At 39.9% G+C, this 20,081-nt stretch overlaps 1 protein-coding gene across 1 annotated transcript in view; it reads left to right on the forward strand.

Annotated features, from left to right (window-relative positions):
• LOC119972560 (serine/threonine-protein phosphatase 4 regulatory subunit 3) overlaps positions 1–17,109 on the forward strand; it is a 59,807-nt gene extending 42,698 nt beyond the window's left edge. Inside the window, exons 12-16 of the mRNA XM_038809470.1 lie at positions 591–760; positions 893–1,035; positions 6,035–6,222; positions 14,381–14,583; positions 15,513–17,109. Coding sequence (XP_038665398.1) covers positions 591–760; positions 893–1,035; positions 6,035–6,222; positions 14,381–14,583; positions 15,513–15,608 — 800 coding nt within the window. The 3' untranslated portion in view covers positions 15,609–17,109. The remainder of the gene's footprint in view (positions 1–590; positions 761–892; positions 1,036–6,034; positions 6,223–14,380; positions 14,584–15,512) is intronic.
• The last annotated feature ends 2,972 nt before the right edge of the window (positions 17,110–20,081 follow it).

Here is a 20,081-nt window from a genome sequence, read left to right on the forward strand (position 1 = left end):
GGTAGTGGGGGGAGAAACTGCTGTGGTGTGCTGGAGCCTGTGACAGTATGTATATTGTATGAATAATGAAGGGATAACAATTTACTGTAACTGCATCCAACCACTAGATGGCAATCAAGTGCCTATACGTGGATCGTGTGATACTTTTGATTCGGGGAGAAGATTGTTAGGCAAGGTAGAGAATATTCATGTTATCAGGAACTCTAATTTAAGTCATAGTTGTAGTGAATCTGTAATCTTTTATATCTGAGCAAGCAAGTCAAATCTATTTAGATGTAGTGTGAATAAATTAGCTTTGTTCAAAACTTAGTTTGATGTTCTTTGTGAGACACTACATTTCGAAGCCATCCTCATTCAGAAAGCAAAGAACATCACAGAGCCCAAATCTGGTTGGGGTGCTGGGAGGAGATGAAGTAGTGGTCTCTCTTGATCTCAATTCATGAATTGCTCCAAGGTGTTTGGATTTGAGATGGTTTTGGCATACATGATGATTCTGGAGGAATGGGAAGATTTGACCCTAGAACAAGAATGGCAGCTGTTGGAGGTAGTCCAAACTGATCTAAGTAAATAGTTACTTTTCCTGAAAACAGGTGCACTGCGTTTTATGAGGAGGATCATTGGACTAAAGGATGAATTCTATAATCGATACATCACTAAAGGCAACCTCTTTGAACCAGTTATAAATGCCTTTTTGGATAATGGAACCAGATATAATCTACTTAATTCAGCAATAATTGAACTCTTTGAATTTATCAGAGTGGTAAGTTTCTATTTTTGGTTTATGGTAAAATTTCTAATTATAAAAATGCCTTGAGCTTTCCTCCAGGTTATGATTTTCCAGTCTGAGTGGTGTCTTATCCATTTATTTATTTATACATACATGTTATCACAGGAGGATATCAAGTCACTTACAACACACATAGTTGACAACTTCTACAAAGCACTTGAACATATAGAGTATGTGCAAACGTTTAAAGGACTGAAGCTGAGATATGAACAGGAAAGGGATAGACTTCAAAATCAGAAGCTGAACAGGTAGGAGAATTAATTGAAGATTGTGTATGTTCGACTGGCAATTGAGCCTCAGATCATTACTTTTAAATCTCTTACACCTAAAAATAAATGTCAGTTTAAATTCCGTATTGTGCATGTTGTAGTATGTGCCTTAATGATCTTAAACAGCATATATTCTAATTTATTAGCCTTATTGTAGTTTGGCATATAATGAAATATTAAAGTCACTCAGACTAATTTGATACTCTGATGTGAAGAATAGAACAAAATATCAGCAAGAATATGTTCAGGGTGTTTAAATGTGGGCACCCAGATAGCATTTATGGAAACCATACAGAGATGAACACTATATGACATTACCAGTCCCACAATCTGATTACTGCACGTCACAGATATTTTTCCACCAGTTCACAACACCCTATGTGCTTTCCTTTTAAAAAAAATTTCAAGTACCCCATTCATGTTTTCAAATTAAGGGACAATTTAGCATGGTCAATCCACCTACCCTGCTGATCTTTGGGTTGTGGGGGCGAAACCCACGCAAACACGGGGGCAATGTGCAAACTCCACACAGACAGTGACCCAGAGCCGGGATCGAACCTGGGACCTCGGTGCTGTGATGCAGCAGTGCTAACCACTGTGCTGCCGTGCTGCAGTCTGTGCTTTCCTAACTTCAGTGATCCTGCTGACTTCACAGTGAGCATTTGTGTTTTGTCAATTTGCCCACCAAATCTACATAACACGATGCTGATCAAGCATCGGTATTTTAAGTATCGACTAACCAGTAATTAAAAGCGCTGCAGTGTAACAATATGCACAAATGGAATACTTAAAATTGTTTCCTAATTTATATATCAGCAAAGTTCCTGCTGATGTAGGTCCTTAACCTGATAAAAGAGGGCGAGGAATAAATGGCAGGACAGATAGCTGTTTGTATCAAAAATATCATACACTAAATTGACACTGGAGGGAGATTAAATGTTTAAACTCTTTGAGGAAATACTTCTGAGCTGTGAATAGCTATTTGCATGTAGCTTAGTTCAGTTTTTAAAAAATTTATATACTGAAATATCACAGCTTTTATACAGATTTTATAGAACAGAACAGGCCACTCGGTCCTCGATGTTGTGCCGAGCATTGTCCAAAACCAAGATCAAGCTATCCCAATCCCTGTCATTCTGGTGTGCTCCATGTGCCTATCCACTAACCGCTTGAAAGTTCCTAGAGTGTCCGACTCCACTCACAGCAGGCAGTCCATTTCACACCCTAACCACTCTGAGTAAAGAACCTACCTCGGATATCCCTCCTATATCTCCCACCCTGAATCTTATAGTTATGCCCCCTTGTAACAGCTACATCCACCCGAGGAGATAGTCTCTCAACGTCCATTCTACCTTTCCCCCTCATCATCTTATAAACCTCTATTAAGTCGCGTCTCATCCTCCTCCGCTCCAAAGAGAAAAGCCCTAGCTCCCTCAACCTTTCCTCATAAGATCTATCCTGCAAACCAGGCAGCATCCTGGTAAATCTCCTTTGCCCCCTTTCCAATGCTTCCACATCCTTCCTATAATGATGTGACCAGAACTGCACACAATACTCCAAATGTGATCTCACCAGGGTCATGTATAGTTGCAGCATAACCCCATGGCTCTTAAACTCAAGCCTCCTGTTAATAAACGCTAACACACTATCAGCCTTCTTCACGGCTCTATCCACTTGAGTGGCAACCTTCAGAGATCTGTGGACATGAACCCCAAGATCTCTCTGTTCCTCCACATTCCTCAGAACCCTGCCGTTGACCCTGTAATCCATATTCAATTTTTTTCTACCAAAATGAATCACCTCGCACTTATCAGGGTTAAACTCCATCTTCCGTTTTTCTGCATCCTATCAATGTCTCTTTTCAGCCTACAAGAGCCCTCCACCTCATCCACTACTCCACCAATCTTGGTGTCATCAGCAAATTTACTGACCCACCCTTCAGCCCTCTCCTCCAAGTCATTGATAAAAATCGCAAATAGCAGAGGACCCAGCACTGATCCCTGTGGTACACCGCTGGTAACTGGACTCCAGTCTGAAAATTTTCCATCACCCTCTTCTTCTATGTGATAGCCAGTTACTTATCCAATTGTCCAAATTTCCCTCTATCCCACACCTCCTTACTTTCTTCATGAGCCGACCATGGGGAACCTTATCAAACGCCTTACTAAAATCCATGTATACGACATCAACTGCTCTACCTTCATCTACACACTTAATAGTTACCTACTCAAAGAATTCAATCAAATTTGTGAGGCAATGCTTACCCTTCACGAATCCGTGTTGACTATCCCGGATTAAGCTGCATCTTTCCAAATGGTCATAAATCTTATCCTTCAGGACCTTTTCCATTAACATACCGACCACCGAAGTAAGACTAACTGGCCTATAATTACCAGGGTCATTCCTATTCCCTTTCTTGAACAGAAGAACAACATTTGCCACTCTCCAGTCCTCTGGCGCTATCCCGACAACAGTGAGGACCCAAAGATCAAAGCCAAAAGCTCTGCAATCTCATCCCTTGCCTCCCAAAGAATCCTTGGATATATCCCATCGGGCCCAGGAGACTTGTCAACCCTCAGGTTTTTCAAAATTGCTAATACGTTCTTCCTCAGAACATCTACCTCCTCCAGCCTACCCACGTGTATTACACACTCGTCCTCAAAAACATGGCCTTGGTGAACACTGAAGAAAAGTATTAATTCAACGCCTCTCCTATTTCTTCTGACTTCATGCACAAGTTCCCACTACTGACTTTGACCAGCCCGACCCTCACCCTGGTCATTCTTTTATTTCTCACATTAGAGTAAAAAGCCTTGGGGTTTTCCTTGATCCGACACGCCAAGGACTTCTCATGCCCCCTCCTAGCTCTCCTAAGCCCTTTTTTAGCTCATACCTTGTAACCCTCAAGTGACCCAACTGAACCTTGTTTTCTCATTCATACATACTCTTCCTTTTTCCTCTTGACAAGACATTCAACTTCTTGTGAACCATGGTTCCCTCACACGGCCATTTCCTCCCAGCCTGACAGGGACATATCTATCAAGGATACGCAGTATTTGTTCCTTGAACAAGCTCCACTTTTCATTTGTGCCTTTCCCTGACAGTTTCTGTTCCCATCTTCTGCTCCCTAATTCTTGCCTAATCGCATCATAATTATCCCTCCCCCAATTACAAACCTTGCCCTGCCGTATGGCCCTATCCCTCTTCATTGCAATAGTGAAAGACACCGAATCGTGGTCACTATCTCCAAAGTGCTCTCCCACAAACAAATCGGTTCATTATCCAGTACCAAATCCAATGTGCCCCCCCCCTCTTGTCGGCCTATCCACATATTAGGGCTGTTTAGCACAGGGCTAAATTGCTGGCTTTGAAAGCAGACCAAGCAGGCCAGCAGCACGGTTCGATTCCTGTAACAGCCTCCCCGAGCAGGCGCAGGAATGTGGCAACTAGGGGCTTTTCACAGTAACTTCATTTGAAGCCTACTCGTGACAATAAGCAATTTTCATTTCATTTAATTGTGTCACGAAACCGTCCTGCACACACTGTACAAAAGCTGCCCTATCCGAACTGTTCGACCTATCGAGGTTTATGGTGTCTGAGGTAAATTCCAGGGACTGATTATCCAGGATTGCAGAGAAAACCCTTGATTTGCAAGTTTGAACTATTTGCATGGTCACATTTGCACTGGTGATTACTCTTTTTTTTTAAAAAAAAAAATCGATATTCCACAATTTTGAATTTGTTCTTTGTTCTTGTCAAATAACTGTATAAAATGCAAGTACATCGAGCTATGTACAGTTTAGTTCCATAAATGAGCAGCACAATGACTTATTAGTAGGATTTTTTATTGTACTGACACATAAGGCAATGATTATAGCTCTAGTTTTATAGAGAATCTATTCCCTGGCAGAAAATTTTCTTTCTTGATAAGGGAAAGTATTTTTATCAAGATAAAATGCAGATTCTGGCAAAGGTTGAAACTTCTATATGATCTTTTCACATTTGGGTTAGCTTAGTTTGTACCAGAACAGTGTTTATATACCCCCTCACAATGTTCTGCTGTCAGGAGCTGTATTGGGGGATGAATGTAAGGTGCTGGTCCACAGACACTGACATACTGTAATTTGAACCAAACTATTGACAATGCAGAGGAAAGTAGTCCCAGTAGGGAAATGGGGATAATTTATTTGCACTTGAGGATGTTAAAATAATGGCATTTTCCCAAGAGAGTGAAAAGTGTTGGTTTGCATTAATTTGCTTATGCTGTATTACTTGATATAATGTTTAAAAAAATGTTTTTGAGCACTTCTTGTGATTGACAGAAAAATTGTATAAAATAGCTAAACAAACTGGCAGTGTTGATATTTTCTTTGGGTAGAGATGCATTCTCGTAGCACCCAACCATGCAAACCAGGAAATTCCACATTCAATTCCCAGTTGTATTGTTAATTGATTTCAGCAGAATCAACTTTGGAATGTTTCAATTGACTTCCATGCCAAACCAGGAAGTATTCCTACTCCTAAATCAACTTATGAATGTAAGGTACAAAGTACTTGTTTGTCAACATCAGGTAAGCCAAGGATCAGGCTTGGCTCTGATGCCTCCTGTAATAGAATGTTTGCCAACGCACACTGTTTAGGTTCATGCATGAAGTATGACGATTTGGGCAATGTGTCGGAGGGCTGCAGCCACACACAAAGCCAAGCCACCAATGAGGATCAGCACCTTCTGGCGAAGGGGACAAGGAGGGAAGAGGAGAAGGAGAAAATGATGAAAGGATTTTGCGTGGAATAAAATTGGGGCTTGACAGTATGCATAATTCAGGTTAGCTGATGTGATTGTAAATATGTCTGTCTATAAACAAATATAACTATCTCAGTTTGGAAGTTGAAAAGACATTTAGCATTCCAGTTAACATTTTTTTGACTTTGGTCGAACTTGTTGATTAATAGTTGTTAATGTGTTTTTTAAATTAAGTGTACCATCCATATTGCGTAATAATCGGTATCGGAGAGATGCACGAGCGTTGGAGGAAGATGAAGAGATGTGGTTTAACGAGGATGAGGAGGAGGAGGAAGGAGAGGCTCTAGTACCGCATGTAGAGAAATCCAAATCGGAGGATGACTATCCAGACAGTTATGGGAAATTTCTGGAGACTAAAAAAGGTATAGTGATTTTCAGGTACATTGATTGGCAGTACATTCTAGTTATACGGTAGTTGAGTTTAAATATCTCCTAAAGTGCCAAAAGAAAAGGGGGGTGTACAAGCTGCTTCCATGTGCACTTAAATTACCTTATTTCCAGATAGCTGAATGTTGTCAACGAGCAATATAAAGCTTATGTGCTAATATTGAGTTGGAAGAGAATGAATGAGAGTTCAATTTTGAACTAACATTGTTTTAATGTAAGCAACTGTCCATTTTGCTGGAATTATCTTTGTTATTAACAGTATAAAACTGAGCAAAATACTTGTAAATTTGAGCATTTTTCAATATGCACTTTGGACATTGTCATTGGAATGGCCTTGATATACAAACTGCATTTTTTTCTGTGATCTGAGAATCTAGTTTTGTGCATTTTTCTTTGAAAATGTTAGTGCAATTGGCAAAACTATATCATTTTAATGTTTATATTCAAATTTTCTACTGGTTATTTATAAGCTCAAAATTTTACATTTGGTGTAAAAACCGCTGTCATTCTAATCTTTAGATAATAATGCGTTTATGATTGATGTATTTGTTCATAAAGTGAAAATAGCATTTTTAAACTCTTCAGCTTTAATCTGTGTAAATAGCTGTTGATGCATTTTTAATTATATTCAAGTTACAGAAATATTACCTGCTCTCTGATTAAATGTGGAATCTCCATGGTAATTGCACAACTGCATTAAACACAGAATTTTTTGGGTTATTGGTTGCGTGAACCATTAGATTATGGCCTGTTTAAAACAAAGTGTACTTGAGAAGCTACCTGTAAATAGAATCATATAATGAGTTGCAGCACAGAATTCTGTGAAGCTTTGTTTTTGTTTCACTCCGACCCTTCCTCGAAGAGTTTGGCATTTAAAACTCTGTTTATCTATACTTTAGACATTGTTTTTTTTGCTTTGGTGAAAATTTTATTTGTTTGCAGAACATGGGAACCTAGGATTGAAATTTACTCATTTGCCTTTCTGTTCGATCAGTTATAACGTAAATTTTGCAACTGATACAATATAAATAGTTTAAGGGGCAGCTGGTCGTGTTGATTTGTACTGATTGTTTAGGGCAGTGTTTTAAAAAAAATTTCTGGAGGCCTATTTTTACCAACCGGCCACCTTGGGGATACTCGCGACCGACTTTCGTGACCCACCATTTTCTTTTACCGTTTAATACGAGAGGTGAGCCTGCTTGGTCCTCACAATCTCACTCCAATCAGGCTCACAGGAAGAGAGGCTCACAGGAAGAGAGGCTATGTGCATATCCCGTGCAGGATTCGGCCGGTTCCTTTGTGCCGTCTTCATCTTTGTGAGGACGGAAAATTCGACCTCGCACATGTAGGTCGTTGTGTAGGGGAAAAGCAACAAAGTGCTTGTTTTACTCCGCTCTTGATACTCCTCAGAGACTCTACTCCAGAATGCTGATAGCCTCATTGACTTGTGGTGTGTTTTTAATATGCTGTCACAGCTGAGGCTCAGAAACTCAGTTTCTTCATTTGGAGTCCGCTGCGAGTTGAGAACCAATTCTGGGTCTCAAACTCGAGGGATTTTTGACACTCCTCTTCTCTCTCAAAATCTTATAACTTCTCTGGAAAATAGCGACCAAATGCAAACGAATAAGGCTTGCCAGTCCATTTACAGTTTTCTTACTTAATGCTGTTTTCTTCGATGTTTCGAAGCAGTGTGGGAAACATGTAGTAATTTTGGCTTTTCGCAATTGCCAAACTTTCAATGCCTTTTGGAAAGCTTTGATTTCTTCACAGTGCCGAAAGCAATCATCATCCTTCCCTTGCAATTTGAGGTTCAGTTCATTTAGAATTGAAAAGATATCTGCAAGGAAAGACATAGTTAGCATCCAAGTTTCATGAGCAAACAAATCAGCCAGAGAGGATAATTTCTTGAGGAGGAAAACATAGATTTCGTACCTCTGTTCGTAAACTCTTGAGTAGCACCCAACCCCTTGACAGCTGAAGTACTTCTGTGTGGAACAATAAATGTGTGTGCTCAGTCCCCATATCGGAACACAAAAGTGTAAAAAATTCTGGTATTGAGTGGGCTGTGTTTAATGAAATTCACAATTCCTTTCAACACCACTTCAAGATCAGATGGAATTCCTTTTGATGCCAGTGACGTACGGTGAATAAAAAATGATTCCAAACAATGTCCTGATCAGCTGCCTCCTTAATCCTTAGTATAACTCCACTGTTTTTTCCAGTCATGTTGGCTGCTCCATCACTTGCGATTCCTCTGCAACGTACCCAGTCGAGCCCGCACTTTCCAACCACAAAACTGTTCAACGCTTCAAAAATTTATCCGCCGGTTGTATGGGTTGGTAAAGTCAAGTAGCACAGCAAATCTTCAACAAATTCATTGTGCCAAACATATCAAACGTAAACCAGCAAGGTTACACAATCTGAAACGTCTGTACTTTCATCCAGGTGTATTGAGAATTCCTGCCCTGATTTTAAACGAGAAATAAGCTGGGCTTCTAAATTCTCAGCAATATCACAAATTCGATGAGCCACTGTGTTATCACTAAGTGGGATCAATTTCACTTTTTCAACGAACCTCCCATCTATGACTGTACGAACTATAATGCTGCAGGGAGAATTAATCTCTGCTACAGTTTGGGGCACATCTTTAGCTACACGGTAAGCTATCGTGTAAGAGGCTAATTGTACTTTGCCATTCAAATGTAACATTTCTGCTGAGGACTTCAACTGACGATTTAAGTTCTCTCTGCATTCTTTGAAAAAAATCAAGTGGCTTCTCCTCGATCCTTTGCTTAGTCTTCAAATGCCTTTGAAATTTTGAGGGTTTTAAACCTTCATTTGCCACCACTTCCCTGCATATAACACACATGAACCTTGCATCCTGATTTGCATCGGCACAATTAATAAATCCATACCGTAAAAAAATCATCTTTACTGCTTCATACCTGATTTCAGCTTCTCCTTCATGGGCTGTTCCCCAGTGGCCCTGGAACTCACACCAGTACTCCTTTGTCCTGCTGTGGATTCTCCTGAACAGCTCACACCACCACTGCTTTATCCTGCTGTGGATTCTCCCGAGCCACTCTCTCCAGGTTTAGTTGTGAGATCCTGGCCTGTTTAGTCAGATAGTCAGGCTTTTCCCCAGGATAGAGGGGTCAATTACTAGGGGGCATTGGTTTACGGTGTGAGGGGCAAGGTATAGAGTAGATGTACGAGGCAAGCTTTTTTACACAGAGGGTAGTGGGTGCCTGGAACTCGCTGCCAGAGGAGGTGGTGGAAGCAGGGACGATAATGACATTTAGGGGGCATCTTGACAAATATATGAATAGAGGGATACGGACCCAGGAAGTGTAGAAGATTGTAGTTTAGTCGGGCAGCATGGCCTTGGGAGGGCCGAATTGCCTGTTCCTGCGCTGTACTTTTCTTTGTTCTTTGTGTCTCTGGCCCTCTCTTCCTTATAACAAAACAATCCATTTTAAATTTTACTTGGTTGCTACTGCGTGACATCCGCTTTCGGGCCGCATGACCTGCTCGCTGCCTCGCTTCAGGCAGGAAGATTACAATTAATTTTTTTTAAATCTTCTGCATCAGTGCGCTGACATCAGGAGGCGATGCTTCTCGCTTGGTTCTGCGCATGCGCACCAATGAGTGGGCACGCATGCGCAGTGCGCCCACATTTTTTTATCTGGCCGCAGCCGGCATTGTTAAAAGCTGGCTGTTGCGCATGAATTCACGCGATCGGAAACGGCGCGATGGACGGCTCCGTGACCCACCCGTGGGTCATGGCCTCCACTTTGAAAATGCCTGATTTAGGGAAGCCTTGTAAGAAGACCATTCAGCCCAATGTGTCTAGTCTGGCTCTTTCAAAGGTATTGAATCTACTTCACCCTTTCCAGAGATTAGATTCCAAATTCCATTAGATTCCTCCGCTCCTCCAGTCTTTCTGCCAACTATCTTTAATCTTTATCTTCTGGCAACTGACGTAGCCGCAAGTATAAACCATTCCCTTTTTTTTTTAACTCAAATCAAAATCTTGTATTAACTTAAATTTCTTGACACACTTTCTGCATTCAGGAGAACAATCCAAGCTTCTGTAAACACTGAAGTCTCTCATCACTGGCATTTTGGTGAATTTCCTCCGCAAGGCCTTTACATCTTTCCAAAAGTGTGGTGCACAGAATTAGATGCAGTACTTTAGTTGAGACCTAGGCAGCGATTTATAATTGCTTTTCCTAATTTTTGTACTCTGCCCTCTATTAAGCCAAGAATCCTCATGTTTTTTGAACAACTTTATCAGCATGCCCTACAACATTAATGAGTTGTGCATATGAAGCTCCTGGTATCCCTATTCTTGCACCCACTTCCACTTCACAGCATTTGTGACCAACATTTTACCTGCAATATATCTGCCCAAATTTGTCAGTCTGTGTCCTAAAATAGCAGGAGGGGAAGGTTCATGTGAGGGAACATTGAAAAGTTAAAGACAAAGGGCAAGATAATTGTGCAGTGCAGGTAATGGTAAACAGAGTATGACTGGAAAGGACCGAGATAACATCTGGCTGCACTGGCAAAAAAGGTGGCAGAGTAGAGAAAAATGGTAAAAAGGCAAAATTAAAAACTCTTATCTGAATGCACCCATATGTATAACAAGATGAATGAATTGTTGGCTCAAATAGAAATAAATGAGAATGTTATGATGGCCGTTACAAAGATATGGTTGCAACATGACCATTGCTGGGGCTTGAATATTTTGGGGTATTTGACATTTCGGAAGGAGGTGGGGCTGTGCTGTTGAAGGATGAGGTCAGTACAGTAGTGAGATAATCTTGGTTCAGAGGACAGAACTGTAGAATTTGTTTGGCTGGGGATAAATAGCAAACAAAACAAGTCACTGTGGGAATGATTGGTAGGCCTCTGGACAGTAGCTACTCTTTGGGGTGTATTATAAATCGAGAAATAATGGGGGCTTGAAAGAAAGGTGCTGCAATAATTTGGGAAATTTAATCTCTCTGATTGAACAAAGCAAATTGGCACGGTAGCCTGGAAGATGAGCTTGTAGAATGTATTCAGATGGATTCTTGGAACAACACATTCTGGGACAAACCAAAGCAGGTTATTTTGAACTTGGTAATGTACAACAAGGCAGGATTAATTAAGGATGTCATAGTAAAGGATCCTTTAGCCAAGAGTGATTATAACGAGAGAATTCACATTTCAGTTTGAGGGCGAGGAACTCGAGTCTGAAACTAGTGTCTTATCCTTGTAATTGTCATTACTTAAGTTTATGTGGATTGATTTGGCTTGAGTGGGATGGGAAAATAGGTTAAATGGTAAGAGTAGAGAAGCAGTCGCAGACATTTAAAGGGATATTTCATAACTCAACAAATATATATATTCCATTAAAAAAGAAAGTAGAACAAGGACAATCATCTGTGCCTAACTGAGAAAGTTGAGAATGGTGTCAAAATGAAAGATGTAGATTAATGGCCAATCAGAAAATTGGGAAAATGATAGAAATCAGAAATGGATGATTATAAAGATAATAGAGGGAGAAATTGGAGTCTGAGAGAAAACCGTCAAAGTATAATGATATGGAAATGTCGGCACTGGACTGGGGTGGGCACAGTAAGAAGTCTCAACAGCAGGTTAAAGTCCAACAGGTTTATTTGAAATCACAAGCTTTCGGAGCGCTGCTCCTCCCATCAGGTGAAGTGGAGGCAAGTTCACAAACACAGCATATGTAGGCAAAGACACAATTGCAAGATAATTTCAGATTGGAATGTGAGTCTTTACAGGTGAACAAGTCTTTGCAGGTACTAACAATGTGAGTGGAGTGAGGGATAATTACAGGTAAGAAATATAATAGCATATCTTAAACTTTTATGAGCGTATAAAAAGGAAGATATTTACTGCAGTAAGTAGAACCGTAGAGGGTGAAACGGGGGAATTAATAAGAAACTTGGGAATGGCAGACTTTGAACAAATATTTTGTATCTGTCTTCAAAGCATCCCAAGAATAGTAGAAAAGCAGGGCCAAAAAGGAGGGAGGAACTTGAAAAAGTATTAGGAAAGATTATGGGACTAAGGTCTAACGGGTCCCCTGGAACTAACGGCCTGCATCATAAGGTCTTAAGGAAGCAGCAATAGTGGATGCATTGTTCATAACCGTTCAAAATTTCCTAGATTCTGGAAAGGCCCCAGCAGATCATAAACTACAAATGTAACAGCACTATTTGAGAAACACAAAGGAAGCTGTAGGTCAGGTAGTCGAACATTTGTCATTGGGAAAATGCTAAAATGTGTTATTAAAGAGGTAGTAGCAGGGTATTTAGAAAATCTTAATACAATCAGGCGGAGTCAACAGGATTTTGTGAAAAGTGCATCATGTTGAATGTGTTAAGAGTTCTTTGATGCTGTAATGAGCATGGTAGGTAAAGGGGAACCAGTAGTGGCACTGTATTTGGATTTGCAAACGGCATTCAATAAAGTGTCAGATGATTACTGCACGAGAGCTCATGGTGTTAGCAGTTATATATTAGTATGGACCAAGATTTGTGAACTGGGTAAAGAGCCGAGGGCGAGTGAAACAGATCGTTTTCGGTGGGCAAACTGTAACTAAGGCATGCCACAGGGCTCCGTGCTGGGTCCTCAACTATTTATGGTCAGTATTAATGACTTGGATGAAGGACTGACCTATATTGTAGCAAAATTGCTGCTGATATAAAGAACAAGTGAGGAGGATACAAAGAGTTTTCAAAGAGATTTAGATAGTTTGTGAGTGGGCAAAACATTGGCAGATGAAGCCAATAATGTGGAAAAATGTGAGGTTGACAATTTTGGCAGGAAAAATGGAAAAACAATATTATTTAAATTGGAAGAAAATACAGAATGCTGCAGTACTGAGGAATTGGAGTAGCCTTGTACATGAATCTCATGAGATTAGCATGCAGGCAAAGCAAGTAATTGAGAAGGAACATTGAATGTTGCCCTTTATGCAAGAGGAATTAAGTATAAAGGTAGAGAAGTCTTGCAACTAACTACAGACATTGGTGAGACTACATGGGAAAACTACAGATTTGGTCTCAAAGAAGATGGGCATATTCGCATCAGAAGCAGCTCGGAAAAGGTTCACTTGACTGATTGCTGGAATAAAGAGATTGTCTTGCGAAGAAAGGTTGGCAGCTTGGGGCTATAATAATGGAGATTAACGGAATGAGAGATAATCTTATTCAAATATGTAAAATTCCAAGGGAACGTGATAGGGTATATGCTGTGAGGATGTTTCTCCATTTGGGGGAAATTGCAAACCACGAGGCACAAGTTTAAAATTAAGAGGTCTCCTGTTTAAGATGGAGATGAGGAGAAATTTGTTCTGAGAATTGCTAGTCTTTGAAATTTCCTTCCACAGAACTGCATGAAAGAAGAGTCAGATAAATGTTTGATGAGGAGTCTAGGGTTATGGGGAGTAGGCAGAGAAGCGGAATTAAAGCCACAGTCAGTCCAACCATGAATTATCAAATGGTGGAGCTGACCCAATGGGCTAAATGACCTCCTATTTCTTATAATCTTATTACCTTATAGAATCTGCTGTTTTCCTAACTTTTGCACATTCCAAAGTTTTCCCATCTCCAGATTTTACATTAATGTTCCCTACATCCAAGTGCACATCATACTGCACATCAAAATGCATTGTGAACGGGGACACCATATGCTTACATTGAGTCTGGAAAAACAATCATTTGCCGTTACTGTTTCTATCACGTAATTGATTATCTCTGCTGCTGCTGTCTCTTTACCAATGGGCTTTGATTTTGCTAACATATTTCTTCAGCTTCATTCCAGCTACAATACAACGTTGGGGTGTAGCAAGCTTTTTTTAATATTTTAAAATCATCCTGGTTTTGCACTTGTTGAAAAGACCAATTCTAAAACAATAATTTCACTGACCTAGGCTGCCACTGAGTGCAGCTCTGCATATAGCAGTGTAGAATTTTCCTTTTCGTAGATGGCCATGGAAGCAGAATAACATGATGTGATAGTGTGCCATTCTTAATGTAGATGCTAAGGTGGTACAAGATTTAAGATTATTGTTTAACTGATATAACCACCTTAATTTGGATGTTTCTTTTGTAGCTAAAGAAAGTGAGGACAAAGAAAACCTTCCAAAGCGTTCCTCGAGCCCCAGCTTCAAATTTACATTTTCACATACCTGTGCATCTAGTGCAGCAAATGGAACAAATGGCACCAACAGTAAATCAACAGCAGCTCAGACGGCTCCAGCCAGTTCCACTAGTTCTTCTTCAAAGCATACCAGTCCATCTGCAATGACAACAAAGGTTTGAGTTATCTTGTTTTCAAGTCAATCTGTTGCAGAGTCTTTAATTTGTTTTTAGTATAGTTTTGGAATCATAGAATCCATACAGTGCTACATTTGGCCCATTGAGTCTGCATCCGCCCTTGGAAAGCACATCCTACTTAAGCCCACATGAAATGAAATGAAAATCTCTTATTGTCACAAGTAGGCTTCAAATGAAGTTACTGTGAAAAGCCCCTAGTCGCCACATTCTGGCGCCTGTTCGGGAAGGCTGGTACGGGAATTGAACCGTGCTGCTGGCCTGCCTTGGTCTGCTTTCAAAGCCAGCTATTTAGCCGTGTGCTAAACCAGCCCCTTACATCTCCATCCTATCCCAGTAACCCCACTTAACCTTTTGGACACCTATGGGGCAATTTAGCGTGGCCAATTCACCTAACCTGCACATCTTTTGGACTGCGGGAGGAAGCCGGAGGAAACCCACACAGACACGGGGAGAAAGTGCAAACTCCACACGGTCACCCAAGGCCGGAATTGAACCCGGGTCCCTTGAGCTGTGAGGCAGCAGTGCTAACCACCGAGGCATTGATATTTGAGATCCTCATTTTAACTTTAGGTGGATGCAGTGATTTGAACTCTTAATCAGATTTGAATTTAAAAAGTCTCCAATAGACTAATTTGTGATGGTACCAATTTGTTAACAAACCTGTCCTGATGAGCACTATTAATAAATGACGGTAGTGGGTTGAAGTAAATCTGAATGAGGTGAAGTTGTACTGTCATTTAACCTTTGGTTTAAAACTTTAAGCTAATGTAGTGGAAAATGCCCAGGGTGTTGCAGTAGTTACATTTATGTTTTGCAATTTAAATTGGGTGCAAATTGTCTGCTTAATTGCATGTTGATGTAGGGAAGCTACATGCTGATGTAAATGTTTTTCCCCTCTATTTCTTCAGGGAGGTCTTGTGGGACTTGTAGATTATCCTGATGATGAGGAGGAGGAGGAAGAAGAAGAGGCATCACCAAGAAAGCGACCTCGACTAGGCTCATAATTGACGCATGGAACTGCTTACTTAGGGGTCTGGTACAATGGTGCAACTGTTCCATAAGCTAAGGGTCTGAATCAGGAATGGCTGCTTCACTGTGAATACAAAAGATGCAACACAAGGAGTAGCAAACAGTGTGCCAATGTTTCAACTAGAGGGCTTGAGTTCTATGTGGCAGCAACATGCCACTGAGGAACTGGATCTCTCTGGAATAAACTTGGAAAGGAAAACCGGCCAATCAGGCTGGCAGGGCTAGCAGTTAGTAATTGGGAGCCTAATTAACAGTTTCCCAAATGGGGAAGAGGTTCAGATTTGGGGCGGGTTAGGGAAAGCTTGAACAAGGGAGCAGGAGCTGCACAAAAATGATATTTTGGAGTTTTTGCCAGAAAACAAAAACTGGGATAGGCGTACGTAACAGTTGGAAATCCTTGAGGTCTGAATGAATTAGGTGCTGTCCCATGTGTTTATCCTCATCCTTGTTTTTTGTTTGCCTCCAATTCCAAGTTTTAAATTGGGGGAAAGGAAACCTGCCAATATCTTTCTGAGCAGAAGAATCTCCATCTACTACTGGGACCATAATGATGAGATTGCCATCATGTTCACTGGATCTTTGGGCATCCATTGGGCCTGTTAAGCATTTTCTAATCAAAATGGTGAATGGTTGGAAAAGCACAGAAGAGTATGCACCTCAGTCAGGTACTGTAATACAGATAGACTGTTTCACAAGACTGGTGTAAAAGCTGATGTTGGTGACTGCTGCAAGAGCGGTTCATGAGCAAGACTGTTCCTTCTATCTCATCTAATGTACGTTGTGGCAGTTCCCCAGGCCAAACATGCCACTTAACAAAAGATAAAGTTTTATCCCAATCTGATTTTTATGTATATTTTTGGGTATTGTATTACAGGTTAACATTTCATTATAGCTGTTAGGCAAGTTACTTTTAGGGAACACTAATTTTAACAGCTGACTGATGGTAATGCTGGGGAGTTTAACAGAAAGTCACAACAAAACATGAATTTTAACTAGTCTGCCTTTGCCCTGTTGGTCACAGTTGTCTCTATGCAGAAGTAGTTAAGATTCAAGCACAGTAGAAGGCTCACGTTAGGTTCCAGATGCTTTTATTGCACAGTATGGTGTTCTAGATCATTTTTAATACAGTGGTTAACGCAGGTTGTTAAACCAGCTGTAGCCAAATAGCCAACTGGCAATCTGTGTGTTACAAACTGAAATCACAACTTTTTAAAGCTTTTTTTTTTGAGGTCATCTGCATCCCTTGGTATTTTGGAGGTTTTGTAGCTCAACTTAAACATTCTTTGGAAAAAAAATGGGCCGTCTGTCATGTAGATATGAAGTATAGTTTTTCCATAAAACAGAAGTTTATTTTGTATGGATGAATAACCACCACTGTAACTGTTATTTTACACTGTTTGTATACATGTGTTGATATTAATGAGGCAATGTAAGATTCAGGAATTAAAATGTGACCCTGTAATTCCATAAACATAATGCTGTTGTGTCTATTTTCTGGTAAAGGTAATGAACTTTTTTAATGGTGCTGAATTGTAAACTGAGAATCAATTAACTGATCGATTGGACTGTTTGATTGGACTGTTTGTTTTAGGACATAGTTTTATTTATAGGATTACGCACAATGTTTTTAAAAAAATAAACCAAAGCAGCAACTAAATGTGTTCATGCTAATCAAGGTTGATTTTCAATTGACATTTAGCTTATTTAAATGGCTGTCTCTTATGGTTTTGTTTTGTGGAGATGTGCTTGATTAACATGTATTTAGATCTTATTTTCTTCCCTTTGGTGCATTTAACTACAGAAGATATACCTTCAGACATGATTCTTTTTGCAAATGAGCATTACACTTCTAAACTATGCAAAACTGCATGAACATTCCTCCCTCAAATTGAGTTTTACATGCACTATACCAAATGTTCATGCAGTACAAGAGCTTGAATTTACATACTACCTGCATCCTACCAAACAGGTATTCTTTTATAACTAGTTAGTTTGAAATGGAAGTGACTTTCATATCCGTTTTTGCTGTGTTTGCAATCTAAATACCAAGGAGAGATTTTTAATTTGTTTGCCAACAAAGTAATTTGAGCACTTCTGCTTTTTATTTTAATTTCAAGCAACACCCACTTTGATATGCCAAGAATTTAAATTTGTTTTGGTGAATTTGGCATTTTTATATTCAGAATTACCAATGAACAAAATTAAAATTCCTTGTGTAACGTGTATCCCTCTATTTAGCCTTTTGAATAATTTGAAATCTATTGGCATCAGTTGAATTTGTCCAGTGATGGGCCACGTCTTTCGGTTTTAGGACATTGTAGAATATTTGACTTATTCAGGTGATGCACTTTAACCCCCTATCACAAGTGAAATAATCCTCAAATACCTGTTGCGTTCTTTACAGATGATAGGAATTCTGAACTAGTGGATAGAATCTGCTGTGCACAGCAAACAGTTTAGTAGTAACTATTCAATTCAACCTTTCAGCTGTAAACCTGATATTCAAAATATCTCCATTTAAGCTGCTTGATTAAATAAACTCCATAAAATCAAATGCATTTCCAACTTATCATGTGGCCACTATTGTAGCTCATGAATAGTATTTGGTTCAATTGTAAATGCTGAGATAGCACTGCACTTCCCATTACATTCCAATCACTTTTTAAGATTGATTTTTCAGAATCACTGCACTTTATTGAGAGACATTTTGTGAGCATTGATTACTTCTATACTTTGTTAAAGTAAATCAAAATATTGAAGTCTGAACAGTGATTTGAAATTTTAGTTCTGTTTTTGATTCAGATTTCTACAAATGTTGTGCATAATCCAATTAATCTCCACGTGTTGGCCCAAGTACTTGTAACTGTTTTGGGATATTGTATAGTGCTATCTTTTTAGAATGACCTGTTGAATATTCCTAGTTAATGATTTTATTGCTCTTGCTGTCAGAGTGCCAACCTAACAATTGTAGGGATTTTTTATTAAATTAATAATTTAATTAAAACATTTGTTTAATAAAAAAATTCGCTGTACTACTTGACACCAGTTTTTAATGAGTGAGGAATTAAGAGTAAATTCTTTCATGAACACCTGAAAATCTCATTACTTCAAAAATTGTTATGAAAATGCCAGAGTTACATGTTACATTTCAAACGGCTTGAAAATGATGCAGAAAAGGTTTGCTATATTATTTAAATATATATATATATATATATATATAAAGCTTTTATTCTTTTTGCATTTGACATGAGAGGGATAACAGTTTCAGTTATTTTTATAGTGTGACATTCATAGAATGAAATTGTTGTTTCGCTTCCTGCACCTTGTGGTACACAAGGCAGACTTTCATCTGATTCCGTAGCTTTTTTTCCCTAGAACAGGTCCCTGTCGCCAGAGGCTTGAGGAGCGCCACTCTGCATAAAGCATGGCTGAACAGGAGTTTCTCCAGCTCCTCTACTTGCCATTGGCATGTGTTGGAAGGATTTTGCAGGTTGATACTTAACCCGTTGGTCATTATAAACACACATTCCTTGGCCATCAAGCCCTGGGATGGGATTCGAATCCAGAGCTTCTGGCTCAGAGGCTGGATGCTACCCACTGCGCCACAAGACCTGTATAATGTAATAGGTTGGTGTAATTTGATATATCAGGAGCTTTTGCTTGATCAGAGAATTGGGGTAGAGCAATGTCCCAAAGATTTGCCCAATAATGTTTGGTGTTTTTGAGTATAAAGATGTTGGTGAGAGCCCTCTGAGAACTCATTGCTTTTGAATAGCACCTTATTCTTACGTTTGCCTGAGCTGGCCTTGGTTTAATGCATCTTCCTTTTGGAAGCACAAGTAGTGATGAGCAAGCACCAGAAGTCAAGTAATTCTGAGCAGGGAAAGTACCATTCCTCCTGGAATTTCAAAGCAACTACATGAAGCAGAACCCCGACTTTTAAAAAATTTGTTCATGGGATCTGGGCATCGCTGGCTGGGCCAGCATTTATTACCCATCCCTAAGCGCATTTAAGCGTCAACCGCATTGCTGTGGGTTTGGAGTCACATGTAGACCAGCTCAGGTAAGGACGACAGATTTCCTTCCCTAAAGGGCATCAGTGAACAAGATGGGTATTTTTTTTTTTTAAATTTAGAGTTTATTTTTTCCAATTAATGGGCAATTTAGCGTGGCCAATCTATCTATACTGCAAATATTTTGGGTTGTGGGGGTGAGACCCACGCAGACACAGAAAGAATGTGCAAACTCCAAAAGGACAGTGATCCAGGGCCGGCATCGAACCTGCAGCCTCAGCACCGTGAGGCAGCAGTGCTGCCCCCAGATGGGTTTTTAACGTCAAACTTTCAATTCCAAATTTAAAAAAATGTAATCTAAATTTCACCATCTGCCCTGGTGGGATTTGAACCCAGGTCTTATGGACTATTACCCTGGATCTCTGTATCACTAAT

This window comes from Scyliorhinus canicula, chromosome 1, assembly GCF_902713615.1.
Source record: "Scyliorhinus canicula chromosome 1, sScyCan1.1, whole genome shotgun sequence".
NCBI lineage: Eukaryota > Metazoa > Chordata > Chondrichthyes > Carcharhiniformes > Scyliorhinidae > Scyliorhinus > Scyliorhinus canicula.